Source organism: Salmo trutta, chromosome 20 (assembly GCF_901001165.1).
Source record: "Salmo trutta chromosome 20, fSalTru1.1, whole genome shotgun sequence".
NCBI lineage: Eukaryota > Metazoa > Chordata > Actinopteri > Salmoniformes > Salmonidae > Salmo > Salmo trutta.
Window position 1 is genome coordinate 43,866,356 of NC_042976.1, and position 19,129 is coordinate 43,885,484.

At 41.2% G+C, this 19,129-nt stretch overlaps 2 protein-coding genes across 3 annotated transcripts in view; both read right to left on the reverse strand.

The window, feature by feature from the left end:
* LOC115156114 (uncharacterized) overlaps positions 1-19,129 on the reverse strand; it is a 108,200-nt gene that overhangs the window by 75,979 nt on the left and 13,092 nt on the right. The window lies entirely within an intron of this gene.
* LOC115156117 (uncharacterized) lies at positions 8,203-11,014 on the reverse strand. The gene is made up of 3 exons (XM_029703434.1): positions 8,887-11,014; positions 8,682-8,760; positions 8,203-8,402 (listed from the first exon to the last, which is right to left on the reverse strand). The coding sequence occupies exons 1-3, from the start codon at positions 10,894-10,896 to the stop codon at positions 8,248-8,250; spliced, it is 2,244 nt and encodes a 747-aa protein (XP_029559294.1). The 5' UTR covers positions 10,897-11,014; the 3' UTR covers positions 8,203-8,247.

Below are 19,129 nucleotides of genomic sequence, written 5' to 3' on the forward strand. Positions count from 1 at the left end.
GGACCTGTAACCTGTTCACCCCGCTATCATCCAGAAGGCGAGATCAGCACAGGTGCATCAAAGCTGGGACCGAGAGACTGAAAAAACAGCTTCTATCTCAAGGCCATCAGACTGTTAAACAGCCATCACTAACATTGAGTGGCTGCTGCCAACATACTGACTCATCTCTAGCCACTTTAATAATAAAACATTTGATGTAGTAAATGTATCACTAGTCACTTTAAACAATGCCACTTCATATAAGTTTACATACCCTACATTACTCATCTCATATGTATATACTGTACTCTATACCATCTACTGCATCTTGCCTATGCCGTTTGGCCATCGCTCATCCATACATTTATATGTACATATTCTTATTCATGCCTTTACACTTGTGTGTATAAGGTAGTTGTTGTGAAATTGTTAGATTACTTGTTAGATATTACTGCACGGTCAGAACTAGAAGCACAAGCATTTCGCTACACTCGCATTAACATGTGATTACCATGTGTATGTGACCAATAAAATTTTATTTTTATTTGATTGAATGTTTTCCCCATAAAACCTACCACTGCTTTGATTTCTAATTTGATCAGTATTGGTTTATGCTGTGTTAAAATTTCTGTTTAAGCAATAAACAAATTAAAAAAGAAAAACTCTGGTTGTAAAACTGACTGCAGTAGCTATGTTTTTGGTATCGCTCATGTCATACTGCATGTCATTCCTCAACTGTCTGGATTTTACATTCATATTGGCCCTTCACAAAACTGACACACTAAATCAACAAACTGTTTTTGTACATATTCAATACAATAAGTACATGTCTTTCCATTAATTTCTTAAACTCATTGGAAATTAAATTGAATTCAACTATGCTATAATCCCACTGAATCATGAATAACCCTCATTCAGATGATTTTATATGGTCCTTTACACACCAGCTCCGTGGGAAAATTGGATCCTGGCCAAAGGCACAAGTTCGTTCAAAAAGTGTGAGACATCTAGGATGTGTTTTTGACAATATTAATGTCAACTGCCATATGTTTATGTACATGTCCAACTGGTTTCCTCCTATTTTCAGACTAGTGATGCCAGACTAGTGTTTTATCATGTGGCCACAGATACTCCCCTATTCTGTCAGTGGTTCCAGATCTACAACAAACAACTGTGTGCGCATAGCATACAGTATTGAGCAATAGAGAAGTAAAATTCCATTGTTATGATAAAATCATAATACAGGAAAAGAACACTAGACCAAAAATATACACACATTTTTTAAAAGTGTCTTGTGCCATCCCAAACAAAGTACAATAAAATGAAATTGAAATGAAAGCTACAGGGCATATGCAGTAGGGTTGATAAAGGTCAAGATAAGTTTGACTGGGACTAGTGGAAGCGTAGGATGTTTGGTAACATTTGGCATCCTAAACTTGTTTACATGTGACAAAGTAGGCTACAGGACCATATAGTGCTTATACCCAAGTGGTGGCCCATAATGTCTTCAGGAGCTACAGTCTTTTTCATTTTTTCCAACCAGGCATTAACCAAGACATATAGCTAGAATGGTATGGAGTGATATTATTGCCAACATAAATTGAATTTCAGATTCAACATCATATCGCTCCATAGACTCTAGTGTGCCTGGTTTGGCCAAAGATTACTACACATTGTGGCCCTCCAGGAAAAAGACCAAACTGCTAAACTATTACATTGAATTATATTAAGTATTGGTCCTTGATATCATGAAATATATTTACTTTATACAGTACATAAATATACAATTTACATGTAGCAGCATATGTATAATAATATCACTTTATATTCCACCACAATGTCACAAAGATTCAATCACACACCACACACACACACACACACACACACACACACACACACACACACACACACACACACACACACAACACACCACACACACACACACACACACACTGGTGAGGGAAAGGATAGAGGACGAAAGCGGAAAGATACAGCAAAAATAAGCAACACCGTCACCAAAGCGCACAACAAAAGGTAAAGCAAAACACTTACAGTAAAACAAAGGAGTATAAAAAATATAAAACACATTTAATCAAACACACAGTTCAGAAATAAAGTCATTATACAAAGTCGACAAAAGTCACTCCAAAAAGTGTTATCCCACCAAAGAAACAGCAGTCTAGTAGAGAGGATACAAAAGCAGCGTGGCGCCATCTACTGGCTTGGATGTCTACACTACAGCAGGCCGCCCAGGTTGTTCTCGGCTGTCTCCTTGTCCTTCTTGGGGGCCTCTTGTGGGTTGTACTTGTTTTGATAGTCCTGGAGAATGGTGATCATGCCGTGATGGCCAAAATGCAAGGCTTCTTCCATTGGAAAGATAATGAGCAGTTGTGACTGACTGGGGTTGGACTGGCCTACAAAGGTATTCGTTTTGGGAACTAACACGACTCTTCAGGTGTGAAAATGCTATAGGGTACAGTTCAAATAAATCCCTCATGGTCGACCATAAGTGTTCTTTTGAGTGGGAGTGCATTGTAGACTCTCACTCAAGTATATGATACAGTCTCTCATCCACCCACACTTACCTACCCACCCAAAACACACACACAGATAAGACAGACAAAATAACTAAAACTAATATATTGCCATCACTAAGTAGAACTGAAAGGAATACTGCTAAGAATGCAGTTGTAGTGCATTGTTAGTCTTGACAGTTCTTATTACCCCATTATAATGTCTAAGCAGGGGATATTGCCAGCCTCGTTAGCCAATGTTTTCTATTTTAAGGAGCACCCAGTCATGTTTGAGGAGCTACCAGTATCGATTACAGACCAAATACTATGGTTGGATTCTGGCAGTTGGTTTTTAAAGAGTTGATTGGCTAAATAAAGGTAGAGATGAATATATTGGGTGTAACACTATGGCACTAGCATAGAAATAGAGTGATGGAATACAATTTGAGCTTATTCTCTTTTGGTCCATTCACAATACATTTACTTGAAGTTCCCATGCTTTAACAGACTACGTGTGCGTTTTATGGGAGGGAAAGCAGTCTAAATTGAGGGCCTTGCTGTATTGCAAAGTTATTAGTCTGCAGTAACCTTCTCTAATCTAATCTGACAATTAACCACTAGAGGGTGATGAAACATTACTCAAGGGATAGTGACATTGCCTGGAGTAAATTGTCTCGTGTTTTTCCAATTGGGTGTTGGTGGTGGTATTGTGGGTAGAGCTCAAAAGCTTCAAAGACATAATTATGTGAACCTCCGTTTGGACTGGAATTAGATGCTTTATATATCAACTGTACTGGAGCTAATGAAAATAGTGAATTAAAAACAAAAACAGTAAACAGTGCTGGGGAATCAAAAGCATAAAAACCCTTGCTTCACATTCACAACAAACCAGTAAAAACAAACCAATTAATACATTTCTCAATTAATGACAATATGGAGTTATCACCAGTTTAGAAATGTTTTACTTTGGGAAGAACAGTTGTGAAGAATAAAATATCTGATGCATTTTGATAGGCTGCACAATGCTTTCCAATGCAGAGACACAACTGCCCAGAACAGAATATAAAGGAGCTCCACATCACAGTAGAACACCAATCAGAACAGAATGAAGCAGGGCAAAACTCAGCATAGACCTAAGTTGCATAGAGCAGAACTGAACACAGTAGAATAGAGTAGAGCACGGCATTTAGCAGATCAGTTGCACATAACTCGGGAGCAGAACAGAACTAGCTAGACCAGAAAATAACATATACGAAATGAGATAGCAGTAGAGCAGAGAGGTCCGGGAGGACCACATGAAACACTCACCTACACCTCTTAACCATCACTGGGCTGCATTCAGCAGGGCACAACATTGTGAAACTTTCAGGTAGGATATATTGTGTAGAACAAATATGCCACTCTGACATGTAGAATAAGAAATCATGTCAGCTCTGTTCCTACAGAAAATGGCTCTGCTCAATATACCAATGTTGTCATGATGTCTTTAAATAATCTTTCCACATCTTTGATCAAATTAACACAGTGGTGTTGTGCTCACATCTTCACGTCTAGATACATGTTGGTGCAAGACGAGGGGATGTTGTATAAAATACCAGTCAGATTTGGATCGAACCGTTCTGGATGAAACAGCACTGAGTAATACTGCAGTGAATCTCACACCCAATTCCATCTCTGAGATTTTTGCTGTGGATAAAGCCCCCACTGTGTGTCTCTTTTCTGCTATCTCCTGAATCTTCACCCCCAATCCCCATCTAAAAAAAAAGACTTCAAATCAATGAGAGATTGAGAGAGGTAGTGACTGAGAGAGGTAGTGACTGCTTCTCAAAGAGAGTGAGAGTGCACATGGTGTGGTACAGCCTGAGGGCACCACTCGGGAGGCTGAAGCACAAGCATACAGACCAAGCTCACACAGGTCAACCACAATGCATTCTGGGGGTCTCTTCTGATTAGTTCCATTTACTCTGATCTCAGGGGTGAAAGGGTGCTCTGCATTCCACACAAGACCCCTCCCAAATCACTCACCCCTTCACCTCTCCGTTACCAGCTCAGGTTGAACTGTGACCTGAAGAGTCAAGCCTAGTCACAGAAATGTTTTCAAACTTTTTATGGCATAGAAATGACCCGGTATTTACTTGGAAATTATATGGTAAAATGGTAATTACATAATAATAACCAAAAAGTTTACTTTAAATTACTGATCGTTACAAACTGTTTAGGATTTATTAAAACTGGTAGCTACCGTTTTAGTACCAACCAGATACGTAGTTACCAATTGTGTTGAAAGTAAGTAACAGAAAGGACCTATTGATACCACATAATGTTCTAGTAAATGAATACCAGGTGAATACCAGTGCAAACAATATCATAACATAAAGTGCCATCACAAAATCTTCTGTTAGCCAAGAAAACTAAGAAAGGCTGAACAACTTAGTTTCAGTGGAGTTAATTTGAGTTAAAACCTTTTCAACTCTGAACGGTTGTTTTGGACCCGGTATCGAGTACGGCGAGTTTGGGGAGGAGCTACAGCCCTCGTCTTTAAAAAGATATGTAACTCAAATCTTATTGCTGGCAATGTCATAAGAATCTCCCACCCCCACCACCTACCCCCATAAAGGCTATAAATCACGCGCTATGGTCATATTCAAGGAGTTTGCAATGTAGGTCAAGTCACAAAGTGCAGACATTTAGTATGCATGGAAAGGGTACACCCTGATGGTCATTGCATTTCCTTCTCCATCCACATTACCTTGTATGCCTCCTTCACATGCACCGTTGATCTATTTTACTTGTTTACAATAGGAAAAGTGAATAGGGAAATAAGTTTGAAGTTTCCTCACCAGTCTGTGTCTTATTTCAAAACCCTCGCCCCTCCAGAAACCTCTTTCTCAATGCTAAGGATCCGGATCTTGTTCTGCCAGACTACAGTTTGCAACTGCACATGGGGACAAGGATTGCACTTTTTGGAGAAATGTCCTCTGGTCTGATGAAACAAAAATAGAACTGTTTGGCCATAATGACCATCGTTATGTTTGGAGGAAAAAGGGGGAGGCTTGCAAGCCGAAGAACACCATCCCAACCTTGAAGCACAGGGGTGGCAGCATCATGTTGTGGGAGTGCTTTGCTGCAGGAGGGACTGGTGCACTTCACAAAATAGATGGCATCATGAGGGGGGGAAATTATGTTGATATCCTCATATTGGTAGGGGGCAGTATTTTCACGTTCGGATGAAATACATGCCCATATTAAACTACCTCCTACTCAAACTCAGAAGCTAGGATATGCATATTATTAGTAGATTTGGATAGAAAACACTCTGAAGTTTCTAAAACTGTTTGAATTATGTCTGTGAGTTTAACAGAACTCATATGGCAGGCAAAAACCTGACGAAAAATCCTACCAGGAAGTGGAAATCTGATGGATGGACTCTTTTCAAGTCATTTCCTATCAAACACTCAGTGACTCAGTAATCATTGTGCACTTCCTAAGGCTTCCACTAGATGTCAACAGTCTTTAGAAAGTTGTTTGAGGCGTCTATGATGAACAGAGACTGAACAAGAAGGCTGGGAAGTTGGTGACCCAGGGAAGGACATCAGTTCATTGGCGCGCTTTCACGTGAGAGGTAGCTCTGTTCCAAAACGTTTTTCAAGACAATGGTTTCGTCCGGTTGGAATATTACTGAGTTTTCACGTTCTAAAGGCCCTAAAGATTGATGTTTTACAACGTTTGACATGTTTGAACGAACGTAAATATAACTTTTTTTGACTTTCCGTCGTGAAATTTTCGGCGCGCTTCCTACATTTGGAGTAGCTGAACTGAATGCGTGAACAACAAGGAGCTATTTTGACATAAATTATGGAGTTTATCGAACAAAACAACATTTGTTGTGGACCTGGGATTCCTGGAAGTGCCTTCTGATGAAGATCATCAAAGGTAAGTGAATATTTCTAATGCTGTTTAATATTTTAGATGACTCCAAAATGGCGGCTATCTGTATTGCGTAGTGTATTTTTCTGAGCGCAGTACTCAGATTATTGCAAAGTGTGCTTTCCCAGTAAAGTTATTTTGAAATCTTCCACAGCGTTAGCATAAAGGAGATGTTCATCTATAATTCTTTGAATGACAGTTTAATATTTTATCAACGTTTATGACGAGTATTTTTGTAAATTGTACTGCTTATTCACCGGCAGTATTTGAGGGAAAATATTTTCTGAACGTCATGCGCCAATGTAAAATGCTGTTTTTAGATATAAATATGAACTTTATCGAACATAAAATGCATGTATTGTGTAACATGATGTCCTAGGAGTGTCATCTGATGAAGATCGTCAAAGGTTAGTGCTTGATTTAGCTGTGTTTTGGGTATTTGTGATGCATCTAGTTGCTTGGAAAATGGCTGTGTGGTTATTTATGTCTATGTACTCTCCTAACATAATCTAATGTTTTGCTTTCGCTGTAAAGCCTTTTTGAAATCGGACAACGTGGTTCGATTCAGGAGAAGTGTATCTATAAAATGGTGTAAAATAGTCCTATGTTTGAGAAATTGAAATTATTAGATTTGTGGTTTTGAATCTGGCACTCTGATTTTTCACTGGCTATTGTCAAACTCAGTCCCGGTGACGAGATCGGGTTGTCATAAGAAGTTTTTTAAATTGAAGCAACATCTCAAGACATCAGTCAGGAAGTTAAAGCTTGGTCACAAGTGGGTATTCCAAATGGACAATGACCCCAAGCATACTTTCAAAGTTGTGGCAAAATGACTTAAGGACAACAAAGTCAAGGTATTGGAGTGGCCATCACAAAGCCCTGACCTCAATCCTATAGAAAATCTGTGGGCAGAACTGAAAAAGCATGTGCGAGCAAGGAGGCCTACAAACCTGACTCAGTTACACCAGCTCTGTCAGGAGGAATGGGCCAAAATGCAGTCAATTTATTGTGAGAAGCTTGTGGAAGGCTACCCAAAGCATTTGACCCAAGTTAAACAATTTAAAGGCAATGCTACCAAATACTAATTGAGTGTATGTAAACTTCTGACTCACTGGGAACGTGTTGAAAGAAATAAAAGCTGATATAAATCATTTTCTTGTCACCACGTCCACAGAAGTTGGCGCCTCTCCCCGGTTGGGCGGTGCTCGGTGGTCGTCGTCGCCGGCCTACTAGCTGCCACCGATCTAGGTTTCTGTGTCTTTTGGTTATGTCTGTTTAGGTCTGCACCTGTTTTGTGTTAGTCAATTAGTGGGGTATTTAATTTGTCTGTTTCGTTTGGGGATTTGTGTGGGATTGTTTGTGTGTCATGCCTTTTGGGCACGTAGGGGTATATTGCATTTTCCTATTTACACTGCGTGTTTTAGGCATTAGGGTTGCCGGGCTGCGTCCTGTCCTTTAGTAATTTTTGGAGCTGTTCTCTACTATTCTCTCTCTCTCTACTATTATTCTGACATTTCACATTCTTAAAATAAAGTGGTGATCCTAACTAACCTAAGACAGGGAATTTTACTAGGATTAAATGTCAGGAATTGAGAAAAACTGAGTTTAACTGTATTTGGCTAAGGTGTATGTAAACATCAGACTTCAACTGTACCTAGAAGTGTACACTATTCTTATGTTTTTTTTAATGTATCTTAAATGTAAAAGTAATATAGTCAACTATACAACTTCTACACGTTATATCATCCAATAATATATAATGAAAAACACTCAACATGAGGAATTAATGTAATTATGTTTATTTAAAATATTTATTTTGAAATATAGATTAGGTGGTCTTCCTTTTATAGCAGGAAGTAAAGGGGCTGGACAAGGCTTTGCCTATAGCTGAAAACATCCTGGAAATGAGCGAACGCTTCCTTGGTTTCTTCTTGGTGGAGCATACACTCTCTGTTTGGCAGGAGTCTTGATCATTGACAATTGCTGGGGGGAAAAAATGTAAACATAACATTTTCTTTAACTGACCCTAGTTAGTCTGAAGAATTAGTATTGCATTATTATTATTTAAATTGTAATATTCTACATAATTTACAAATGTAGGGCGGCAGGTAGCAGTCATGTGATATCCATAGATAAGGGCCTAATGAACGTATTTCAATTGACTGATTTCCTTATATGAACTGTAACTCAGTAAAATCTTTTAAATTGTTGCATGTTGCGTTTATATTTTTGTTCAGTACACATTTGAGTGTATTGACTTACCTGTTTCACTGACGGCAGGGGTCTGGTTCTGGGAAGGTGTTGGAGTGCAGTGGTTCTTCTTGTTGACCTTCTTTGTACACTGGGTAACAAACAGTCATTTGTACAGTAGGAGAAATTCCACACAAAAGGTATCAGTGTTTACCATCATACTGTACGTATTTAATAAAAATAATCTTTATAATTTGTATTTTGATGACATATGTACCTTTAGGTTGAGTCCACAGAGAGCGCTGAATCTTCCTCTCTTCTTTTCCTTTTTACCAGTTGTTGGAAGACTAGAATTACCTACCTCGTCATTGCCAAGTGCATTGTGTGATGGCAACTGGGTCATGGAGGGAGGTGAAGAGTTAGCCTCATTGCATTTAGTTAGTAGTTCCCTAGTTAATGATTTGACCAGGGCATCGTCAAATGCATAATCCGTTGACTTCATTGCAACCTGGAGCATCTTCTCTGACCCGAATTCTTGAAGAAGCCCCTTGTAGACAGCCTTGAAAATCTTTTTGATTTTCAGATTCTGGGGGTAGGCTTGAGTTGGTTCAAGGCCTGAGGTGCCACAGAACTCAGACAGAATCCTCTTTGTGAGAACTCTTGATGTTTCACCAATGTCAGAGGATTCCAGTAATGTGATAGGGGTAGGGATCATTGACAGCAATCTAACAATCAGTAAAAGTACCAAAGAGGTGTAGTCATTGCTAGTGGAGTCAAATGATGTATATGTATCAGAGTCCATGGCTGATGGAGTTGATGGATGCACAGAGACACTAGACATCTCCAGATCTTTGTTGTCCATCTTGGATTCCACCTCTCCTAAAACTTGAATATCCACAGTTCCACCGTTGTGTGTGCTGCTGCCAGACAGAGAGGGTCCAGGCAATGATTTGGCACTAGACTGACGGCTAGTGGTCATAAGAGCCGGTCTGTCAGAGTCAAGTGTTCCAGCATCAGTTGGGGACAACCCATTGATTATGTTCATCAACTCTGATAATTCTTCTGATGAATTGGAGGCCACAGAACAGGTATCCATGACCTGATTGACCATTATATTGGTGAAAAGGCTCTTTGTGTCAGAGTAAACCTGTGAGGAACTAATGGAGATGGCAGAACAGCTCGGGATAAGCCGACTTGTGTCCTGCAGAGAACCATCAGAGATGATAGTTTGGCAGAAATCTGATCCTTGTGATGGTGGAGGAAGCCAGGGGACAATCTGCTGTAGCAGACGTTTTATTGACTCCTTAGCAAAGGAGTACACAAGGTCAGATGGAAACTCCCTGGATTCTTCAGAAGCATTCAATCCTGTCTTCAGCTTCAAAAGAATAGAGTCAGACACGCTCTTGCCAGCTGGCACAAAAAGAGCCTGGGGGGTGTTGTGACTTTTTATGAGCTCATAAACTTTGTCAGTGAGCTCATGTGAGAAGTTCTGAAGACCATCCCTGGGGCTGAGTCTCGCAAGTCTTCTTGTAAAAGAAGTGACATCATCTGCAGTGGCTATGTGTTCTGTATCTTCTCTTGGAATGACCTCCATAACAGTGTCAACTATGGCAGAGATGGTTTGCCTTGTGTAATTTGTTGACCCTTGTGAATGAGTTGAGGAGTCACTCATATCAATGACCGAACTCCTAATGATAGGACAATAGCTTTCAACAGGCCACTCATTGGGGACTGGAGTGCCTGGAAGAGAATTTGTAAAATCACTCTGGGACCCTCTGGTCATGGCAGAGGTGATGGACAGGGAGGACTTTGAGGAGGATGGCCGATGTATCTCGTGTCCATCAGTTCTCACCATGTCAACATCCTCCAACATGGAGCCCACAATGGAACGAGTCAAGAGGCCTTTCTCTGAGGTGCTCATCCTCTCTGACATAGACACTCTCCTCTGGATTGTCATCAGAGTCTGACTAATTAAGGCTTTGGAATAATTTACCATGCTGGCCTGGCTGCCTTCATGTTCACTGTAAGTCATTTGTGTAGAAGTAGCTGTTCTGCATATGGATTCGACATGTTTGGGGGCCTCAACCACATTGTCTAGGAGGACCGGTTGTTGCTGGGCAAAAAAATCCTTGACCTTGGTGAACACATTGTTGAACAGGTTAACAGTGCCTGGCCAAATTATCTTTCCTTTCACATTGGCCCCATTGTGAACACTGACAGGAAGGGTTGAAGCTGACAGGGATCTCTCTAACTGGCCAGACACTGAAGCATCAGACATTTTAGTCATCTGGGTGAAGCTATTAAGGTCTTTAGTGATATTTATGACGATGTTGGATGCTGCAGAATTGGTGTGCAGAGAAGAGGTGAATAAAGATGGAGTTCCACTCTTCTGAAGGATTTTGACATCTCTATCAGTCACCATCATTACTGGACTCTGCACAAATGTCTGCACTTCTACCATCAAGGCTGGCATTTACAATGCCAATCAACCCTGATTGAAGGATCCCACCAGCCATATGTGAGGCTTTAGTTTGAAACTCCTCAGTACATAGTTTGTCAAAGGCTGTGGATTTAAGACTTCTAGAGGATGCTTCCTCTTCATCATTGTTGATCTCACCATGCAAATTGTCCTGTGTATTGACAGCATAGTCATCAACAGATAAATATGATTTGGAGGCGGCAAGGACGTCAATCTGAGAAACAACGGCATCCAAAAACTTGGACAGGTCTTCTGTATCTCCTTTTAGGCTAGAGAGGCATTCCTCCATTGATTCCTCAGAGTGATACACAGTGAGGATCTGACTAATGACCTCCTTGGTACAGGTTTGAAAGTCCGCTTGGATTTCAAGAGAATCACTATTACAAGTCACCTGAGAATCTAAACTTTCACTGGAAGCCTGTTTGAGAGTCTCATCATGTATTGGTGTAACACCATCGATGACCTTTACAGAGTCTTGGCAGGGAGTGAGAAACCGCCTTCAGCATTTGTCGAAATCTATGATATATAATACGAGCAGCAGAAAGGGTGCTCCCTTTTGAAATTCTGAGAATTTCAGATTCATGTGTCTGCATGGACTGAACAATAGTATCCACATCTGTTACAAAAGTGTCCAGTAATGTAGATGCTTCAGAGTCTCCCATGTAAGCTGGTTGTAAAGGGGTTGACAGATCTCAGAGCTTCACTCACTGCCTTTCTAGCCTTTGTCTGGAAAGACATACTGGAGAGTTGCTTCATATTTATAACTGGAAGACTCTGGGTAGATTCACTGTTGGTGGTGCTGTCCTGCAGACCAAGTGGAAAAGTGAGATCGGAGAGACATTGTTCACTGTCTAACAACTCAGATGGTGAAGCAGAACAAGAACTGGTGAAGTCATTCAAGTCAGACATGATGCCATCCACAAATAGAGTGGCCTCCAGAGACTCTTCAGAATCACACTCTCCAGCAGAAGATGACAACTTCTCCATCACCTCAGTCTTATACAAGACTAGAACCTGGCTGGCAATCGCTTTTGTGGTGTCAAGGAGGACTTGGTCTTGCAAATACTTTTTGAGAGCCAAGAGAGGTTTTGGGGTCTCACTTTGTCCTTTTTGTTCATTCATGAATGAGGGGGTTATTAAAAGTGGTTTACAAGAAATGGAGTCCGATGTGTCAGCCTCACCATTACTGGAATGACCGACGTCCAGGTACAAAGTTGGAACCATTGTGAAAGAATCTTTTGTGCTCTCCACAAATGTACTTGAGAGATACCCTTTTTCTGGACAGGTAAAAAGCCTCTTCAGCGTATTTTTCGTGTTGTAGTAACAACCAACAGTGTAAGACCAGATCTTACTCTGATGGTTTTCAAGAAGGATCTGCTCACTCTGTGCAGGAGAGCAGGATGCCCTGATAGCCTGGGTAAGATTGTCCATGTCTGAAACAAAGGTACTTACCAACTCAGAGGCCTCATGGTCGATCATAAGGTCTCTGATCTCACCTATCCTAGGAATTGGACTAGATGATGTAGTGCCAGAACAACATGATGTACAACCCCTGAATCTTTTAACGATCTCCCGGATCGATTCGGTGGCCTTGGTCTGAAACTCCTCAGTGAGTAGTCTGTCCATACTTTGTGTTGACAGATGAAGACTAGATTTGGCACCTTTGATATTGAGGTTGCTCTCTCCTTGTTTTAGCATCTCCTCAGAACTTTTACAAGATTCAAGCATCTTCATATGGTCAGCAACAACACAAAGCAGTTCCCTCTTGTCGGGTTCATTTTCCTCCTTATTGCTGAAGTTCAAAACAGTGCCACTGAGGGCTGTCATGACCTGTCCTGTTAAATGTGTCATATCCACCTCAACACCATCCTCTCTGAAAACAACACTCTGCTCAACACTCTGCCCATTAATGAACATCTGAAGTATGTTGGAAACGCCAGACACCATCTCCTCAACCACCTTGGTGCTGGAGACACCACCACTGGCAAAAATGACAGGGGACATTCGCCCAGAGATTGGAGTTTGAATGGCCACAGAGATTATGGAATTGACCTTCTTTGACACTTCTCCAACAATAACCCGGGATAGACTTTGAGTGTCTACCTGGCCCTCTCTTTGGATACAGAGGACATTGTTCAGCGACTCTTTGAAGGAATCCTGGACACTAGTGAGGAGACTGTCCTCAGTGATCCCAAAAAAGTCACTGAGTGGCTCAGATGATATAGACTCACCATCTCCCTGAGTCTTTGGCAACACTGTCTGAGACCTTTGAGAATACAAAGCAAACAATACAGCATTCCATATTCGATAGTAGACACTGTAGTCACATTAATGCATAATTCAGTAATCAGTCATTAAGAGTAAACTGTTATACAGATAACAAAACATATTTTCACAATATGGGTTATGAATAGTTAGGTGAAACCGGTTTCTTTAGGAATGACTGAACATACCCATTACGAGAGGAGCTTGATTTGGCCGCGCAAGACCTTGAGGATTTTCTGCTGCCACTCTTGCGAACCTTCAGGTTTGTGCTAGAAGATGTCTCTAATTCTGTCAGAGACTTGCCGGATACTGGAGACACATGGCTGTATATGCGTACAAAACGGAAAATTGCAGGGATGATGACCTCCAGGATGGCCTCAGATACAAACCGCACAATCTCCAGGCACATCTCTGCAAGCAGTGCCCTCATCACCTGTATGACCGAAAACAGTGTAAGTAGATTACTCATAGCCGGGCTCTGAAACCAAGCTCCTCGAAGAGATACCAACAATCTCACATATGTTCATGAGAATCATGAAAGTGGCATATATTGGAAAGCATGAAAAGCAGTAGGCTTCTAAAAAGCTCTTTGAATGTAACTGTTTGTGATAATGTGGATGATACTGTAGACAGATAAATGGCTTGTATCTAATTTTCTTGAAACATCTATTAATATATCTATGAATAATTTTCAAGGTTAAGGGACTTACAGGGTCCATCCTGCCAATGCTTAACTGCCTCCATTGCCTATAGGAGATAATTAGATGTTTTTAGCACCAAAAAGCACACCAACACACATACAATTTATAAAATCCTCCAGATGACATTGTATTCAAATACTACAATAGAAGTTTGGACATACTCCTCAGTAAGTTTTTCCAGAAACCGGATGATAATCGGGTTGAAAGCATCCGGATTGATTGGCGGGAGGTCAAGAGCCCTGGTCTGACAGGCCCTGGAGACACACTCGCTTAGGATCTTTTCATTAGATTGTCCCTGGTGAAATGTCCGCTGAATTGCCATCCTAGAGAATTCCACAGATGTAGAGGGACCTGTGTCCAAAGCAGCATTCACCAAGGTAAAGAAGTCAGAAAACATATAACCTTCTGAGGTTAGCCAACTTTGTGTACTTTGTGAAGTTAAGTACCCAAGAAAGGATAACATGTGCACTCTGCTATTAGTCCTCTGCTCAATAGATGCCCATACTAAATCACATTTACATGCAAAAGGATAACATTCAGTGAAATTAGAGTTTCATTTATGACCTGCATCTGTATCAGTGATCTGCTCCACTTTGTTTCTCTTGGTCCTCTTGGTCTAAAAAGACAATACAGTCAATGATATACACGTAGATACTGTATGAAGCCATTCCAATACAGCCCTTTGAGTAGAGCAAGGGTAAGATTGATTGTAGGGCTGTCCCCGACAAAAAAAAACTTTGTCGACCGAGAGTCATCCTGTTCTAATGTTAAAATGTATTTTTCCATATCAGACACACCCTATGTGTTTGAATACAATCACTTACATAGGCACTGAGCTTGTCTGATGCTTTAAGCACACTGTTTGATTAAATAATTAAGACACACAAATGACTCAAGAAAGAGCCCGATGGTGACACTGTATTAAAATAAATGACAGCGAGTGCCTGTGTGACAGGCGCACGTTGTCTCGCTCTCCTCCCTACTGCAGTGAAAAGGCACCGCATAACAGCAAGTGTTTATTCTGCTGTCCATGCTGAAGATGCAACATCATTTCAGCCATTTCGTTTCTTCCTCGTTTCTGAATGAAAAGTTCTGTTACCGAAATCCCTAACTTGTTTACAAAAAGCATTACCTATTTCCTCAGCCTTGCTCTCTTTATGTGAAACATGTAAGCATCGCATGCATGTGACAATTAGGGCCTGACCTATAGCCTATCATAATCAAATCAATAAATTGGTTATAACAAACTCCGAACACAGTAATATCGACAGCAAAATGGATGCGGAGGATGTGAAAAATAAACGCCAAACGGGTGAATGTTTACTGGTTGCTTAGGAGGGAAAGGGAAATTCAGATCTGTGGAAGACATTTGACTTAGTTGTGGAAACTACTGGTGGTCAAGAACAAGGAGGGTATAGGAGCAAGCACTGACAGAGTATTATGTGTGCCAAACATTTGCTGTTAGATTACAATATTGTTTTTTCTGACCATTTGGAACAGTGTAAACAACACTAAATAAATTCTAAGCAATACCAGTCTGTTCTAACGACCAAAAAATTGTAAAGCCTTTATTACAGCATAGCAAAGATTAAAAACAGCCAAATCTGTGAAATTGCTTAATTCAACATTTTGCCGGTGCATGAGGCTTGGTGCTCACAGAATCAGTAGGCTATTAAACAAATACTCAAACAGGCAACAGAAGCTATATCTGTCTTATATCTGTATATATATATCAAAAGTTTGGACACACCTACTCATTCAAGGCTTTTTCTTTATTTTTACTATTTTCTACATTGTAGAATAGTAGTGAAGACATCAAAACTATGAAATAACACATATGGAATCATGTAGGTACTAAAAAAGTGTTAAACAAATCAAAATATATTTCATATTTTATATTTGAGATTCTTCAAAGCCTTGACAGCAGCTTTGTACACTCTTGGAATTCTCTCAACCAGCTTCACCTGGAATGCTTTTCCAATAGTCTTGAAGGACTTCCCACATATGCTGAGAACTTGTTGGCTGCTTTTCCTTCACTCTGCGGTCCAATTCATCCCAAAACATCTCAATTGGGTTGAGGTTGGGTGATTGTGGATGTCAGGTCATCTGATGCAGCACTCCATCACTCGCCTTCTTGGTCAAATAGCCCTTACACAGCCTAGAGGTGTGTTGGGTAATTGTCCTGTTGAAAAATAAATTATAGTCCCACTAAGCGCAAACCAGATGGGATGGCGTATCACTGCAGGATACTATGGTTAGCCATGCTGGTTAAGTGTGCCTTGAATTCTAAACAAATCACAGACAGTGTCACCAGCAAAGCACCCCCACACCATCACACCTCCTCGATGCTTCATGGTGGGAACCACATATGCGGAGATCATTTGTTCACCTACTCTCACAAAGACATTCTTGGAACCAAAAATCTCAGATTTGGACTCATCAGACCAAAGGACAGATTTCCACGGGTCTAATGTCCATTGCTCGTGTTTCTTGGCCCATGCAAGTCTCTTCTTTTTATTGGTGTCCTTTAGTAGTGCTTTCTTCGCAGCAATTTGACCATGAAGGCCTGATTCACGCAGTCTCCTCTGAACAGTTGATGTTGAGATGTGTCTGGTCCTGCCGTACATACCTACACGTACGCTACGGTCACAAGACGCAGGCCTCCTAATTGTCCCTAGAATTTCTAAGCAAACGGCTGGAGGTAGGGCTTTCTCCTATAGAGCTCCATTTTTATGGAATGGTCTGCCTACCCATGTGAGAGACGCAGACTCAGTCTCAACCTTTAAGTCTTTACTGAAGACTTATCTCTTCAGTAGGTCCTATGATTAAGTATAGTCTGGCCCAGGAGTGTGAAGGTGAACGGAAAGGCTGGAGCAACGAACCGCCCTTGCTGTCTCTGCCTTGTCGGTTCCCCTCTTCCCACTGGGATTCTCTGCCTCTAACCCTTTTACAGGGGCTGAGTCACTGACTTACTGGTGTTCTTCCATGCCGTCCATGGGAGGGGTGCGTCACTTGAGTAGGTTGAGCCACTGACGTGGTCTTCCTGTCTGGGTTGGCGCCCCCCCCTTGGGTTGTGCCGTGGCGGACATCTTTGTGGGCTATACTCGGCCTTGTCTTCGGACGGTAAGTTGGTGGTTGTAGATATCCCTCTAGTGGTGTGGGGGCTGTGCTTTGGCAAAGTGGGTGGGGTTATATCCTGCCTGTTTGGCCCTGTCCGGGGGTATCATCGGATGGGGCCACAGTGTCTTCTGATCCCTCCTGTCTCAGCCTCCAGTATTTATGCTGCAGTAGTTTATGTGTCGGGGGGCTAGGGTCAGTCTGTTACATCTGGAGTATTCTCTTGTCTTATCCAGTGTCCTGTGTGAATGTAAATATGCTCTCTCTAATTCTCTCTTTCTTTCTTTCTTTCTTTCTTTCTCTCGGAGGACCTGAGCCCTAGGACTACCTGGCATGATGACTCCTTGCTGTCCCCAGTCCACCTGGCCATGCTGCTGCTCCAGTTTCAACTGTTCTGCCTGCGGCTACGGAACCCTGACCTGTTCACCGGACGTGCTTGTTGCACCCTCGACAATTACTATGATTATTATTATTTGACCATGCTGGTCATTTACGAACATTTTAACATCTTGACCATGTTCTGTTATAATATCCACCCGGCACAGCCAGAAGAGGACTGGCCACCCCTCATAGCCTGGTTCCTCTCTAGGTTTCTTCCTAGGTGTTTGGCCTTTCTCAGGAGTTTTTCCTAGGGAGTTTTTCCCAGCCACCGTGCTTCTTTCACATGCATTGCTTGCTGTTTGGGGTTTTAGGCTGGGTTTCTGTACAGCACTTTGAGATTTCAGCTGATGTACGAAGGGCTATATAAATAAATTTGATTTGATTTGATCTGTTACTTGAACTCTGTGAAGCATTTATTTAGGCTGCAATGTGAGGTGCAGTTAACTCTAATGAACGTATCCTCTGCAGCCGAGGTAACTCTGGGTCTTCCTTTCCTGTGGCGGTCCTCATGAGAGCCAGTTTCATCATAGCGCTTGATGGTTTTTGCGACTTGATGGTTTTTGCACTTGATGAAACGTTCAAAGTTCTTGACATTTTCCGGATTGACTGACCTTCATGTCTTATAGTAGTGACGGACTGTTGTTTCTCTTTGCTTATTTGAGCTGTTCTTGCCATAATATGGACTTGGCCTTTTACCAAATAGGGCTATCTTCTGTATACCAACCCTACCTTGTCACAACACAACTGGTTGGCTCAAACGCATTAAGAAGGAAAGAACTTCCTTTACTTAACTTTTAACAAGGCACACCTGTTAATTAATGAAATGCATCCCAGGTGACTACCACATGAGGCTGGTTGAGAGAATGCCAAGAGTGTGCAAAGCTGTCATCAAGGCAAAGAGTGACTACTTTGAAGAATCTCAAATATAAAGTAGATTTTGATTTGTTTAACACTTTTTTGGTACCTACATGATTCCATATGTGTTATTTCATAGTTTTGATGTCTTCACTACTATTCTACAATGTAGAAAATAGTAAAAATAAAGAAAAACCCTTTTGACTGGTAATATATATATGGATGATTTACAAAGCCAGGCACATTTAACAATTAGGCTATTGATTATAGACCTAATTAAGTTGTGTTTTCTTCTCTCCTCAATCTTCTTAGACAATTAGGCTACGGCAAGGGCTGTTTCCCCGTCTCTGCTGCTGCTGCTGCCTCTGCAGCATTGTTCTCAATCCCAATATGCTGGTTAACTTTGCTATTATGCACATACCAACATAGGGAAGGGCCCCAATTCTAAGGCGCACTGAAGATTATGTTTCAGAACCACGGACAGCGACCGTATCCAACGCGGGAGAAAGCACATTTGTTATAAAATAATATTTGATTGATTAGTGTTGCACCATTATTTTTACATAATATAACCATATACAATTTCAGTATCACGTCTTAGCGTGATGGACTGTGCCATCACTGTGGCCTCGGCAATGGATTAGTCAACTGTGACAGGCGCGAATCAGACAGGTGTCCATGTGCACCATGAAGAAAAAAAACTTTTGCGACTGCTCGACTTA

Coding starts and splice junctions, on each gene's coding strand:
- LOC115156117 (XM_029703434.1), bottom strand. CDS start 10,896: ATGACTAAAATGTCTGATGCTTCAGTGTCTGGCCAGTTAGAGAGATCC. Junction 8,761..8,886: donor TCTGTGGACTCAACCTAAAG/GTACATATGTCA, acceptor TTTGTTACCCAG/TGTACAAAGAAGGTCAACAA. Junction 8,403..8,681: donor CCCTGCCGTCAGTGAAACAG/GTAAGTCAATAC, acceptor TTTTCCCCCCAG/CAATTGTCAATGATCAAGAC.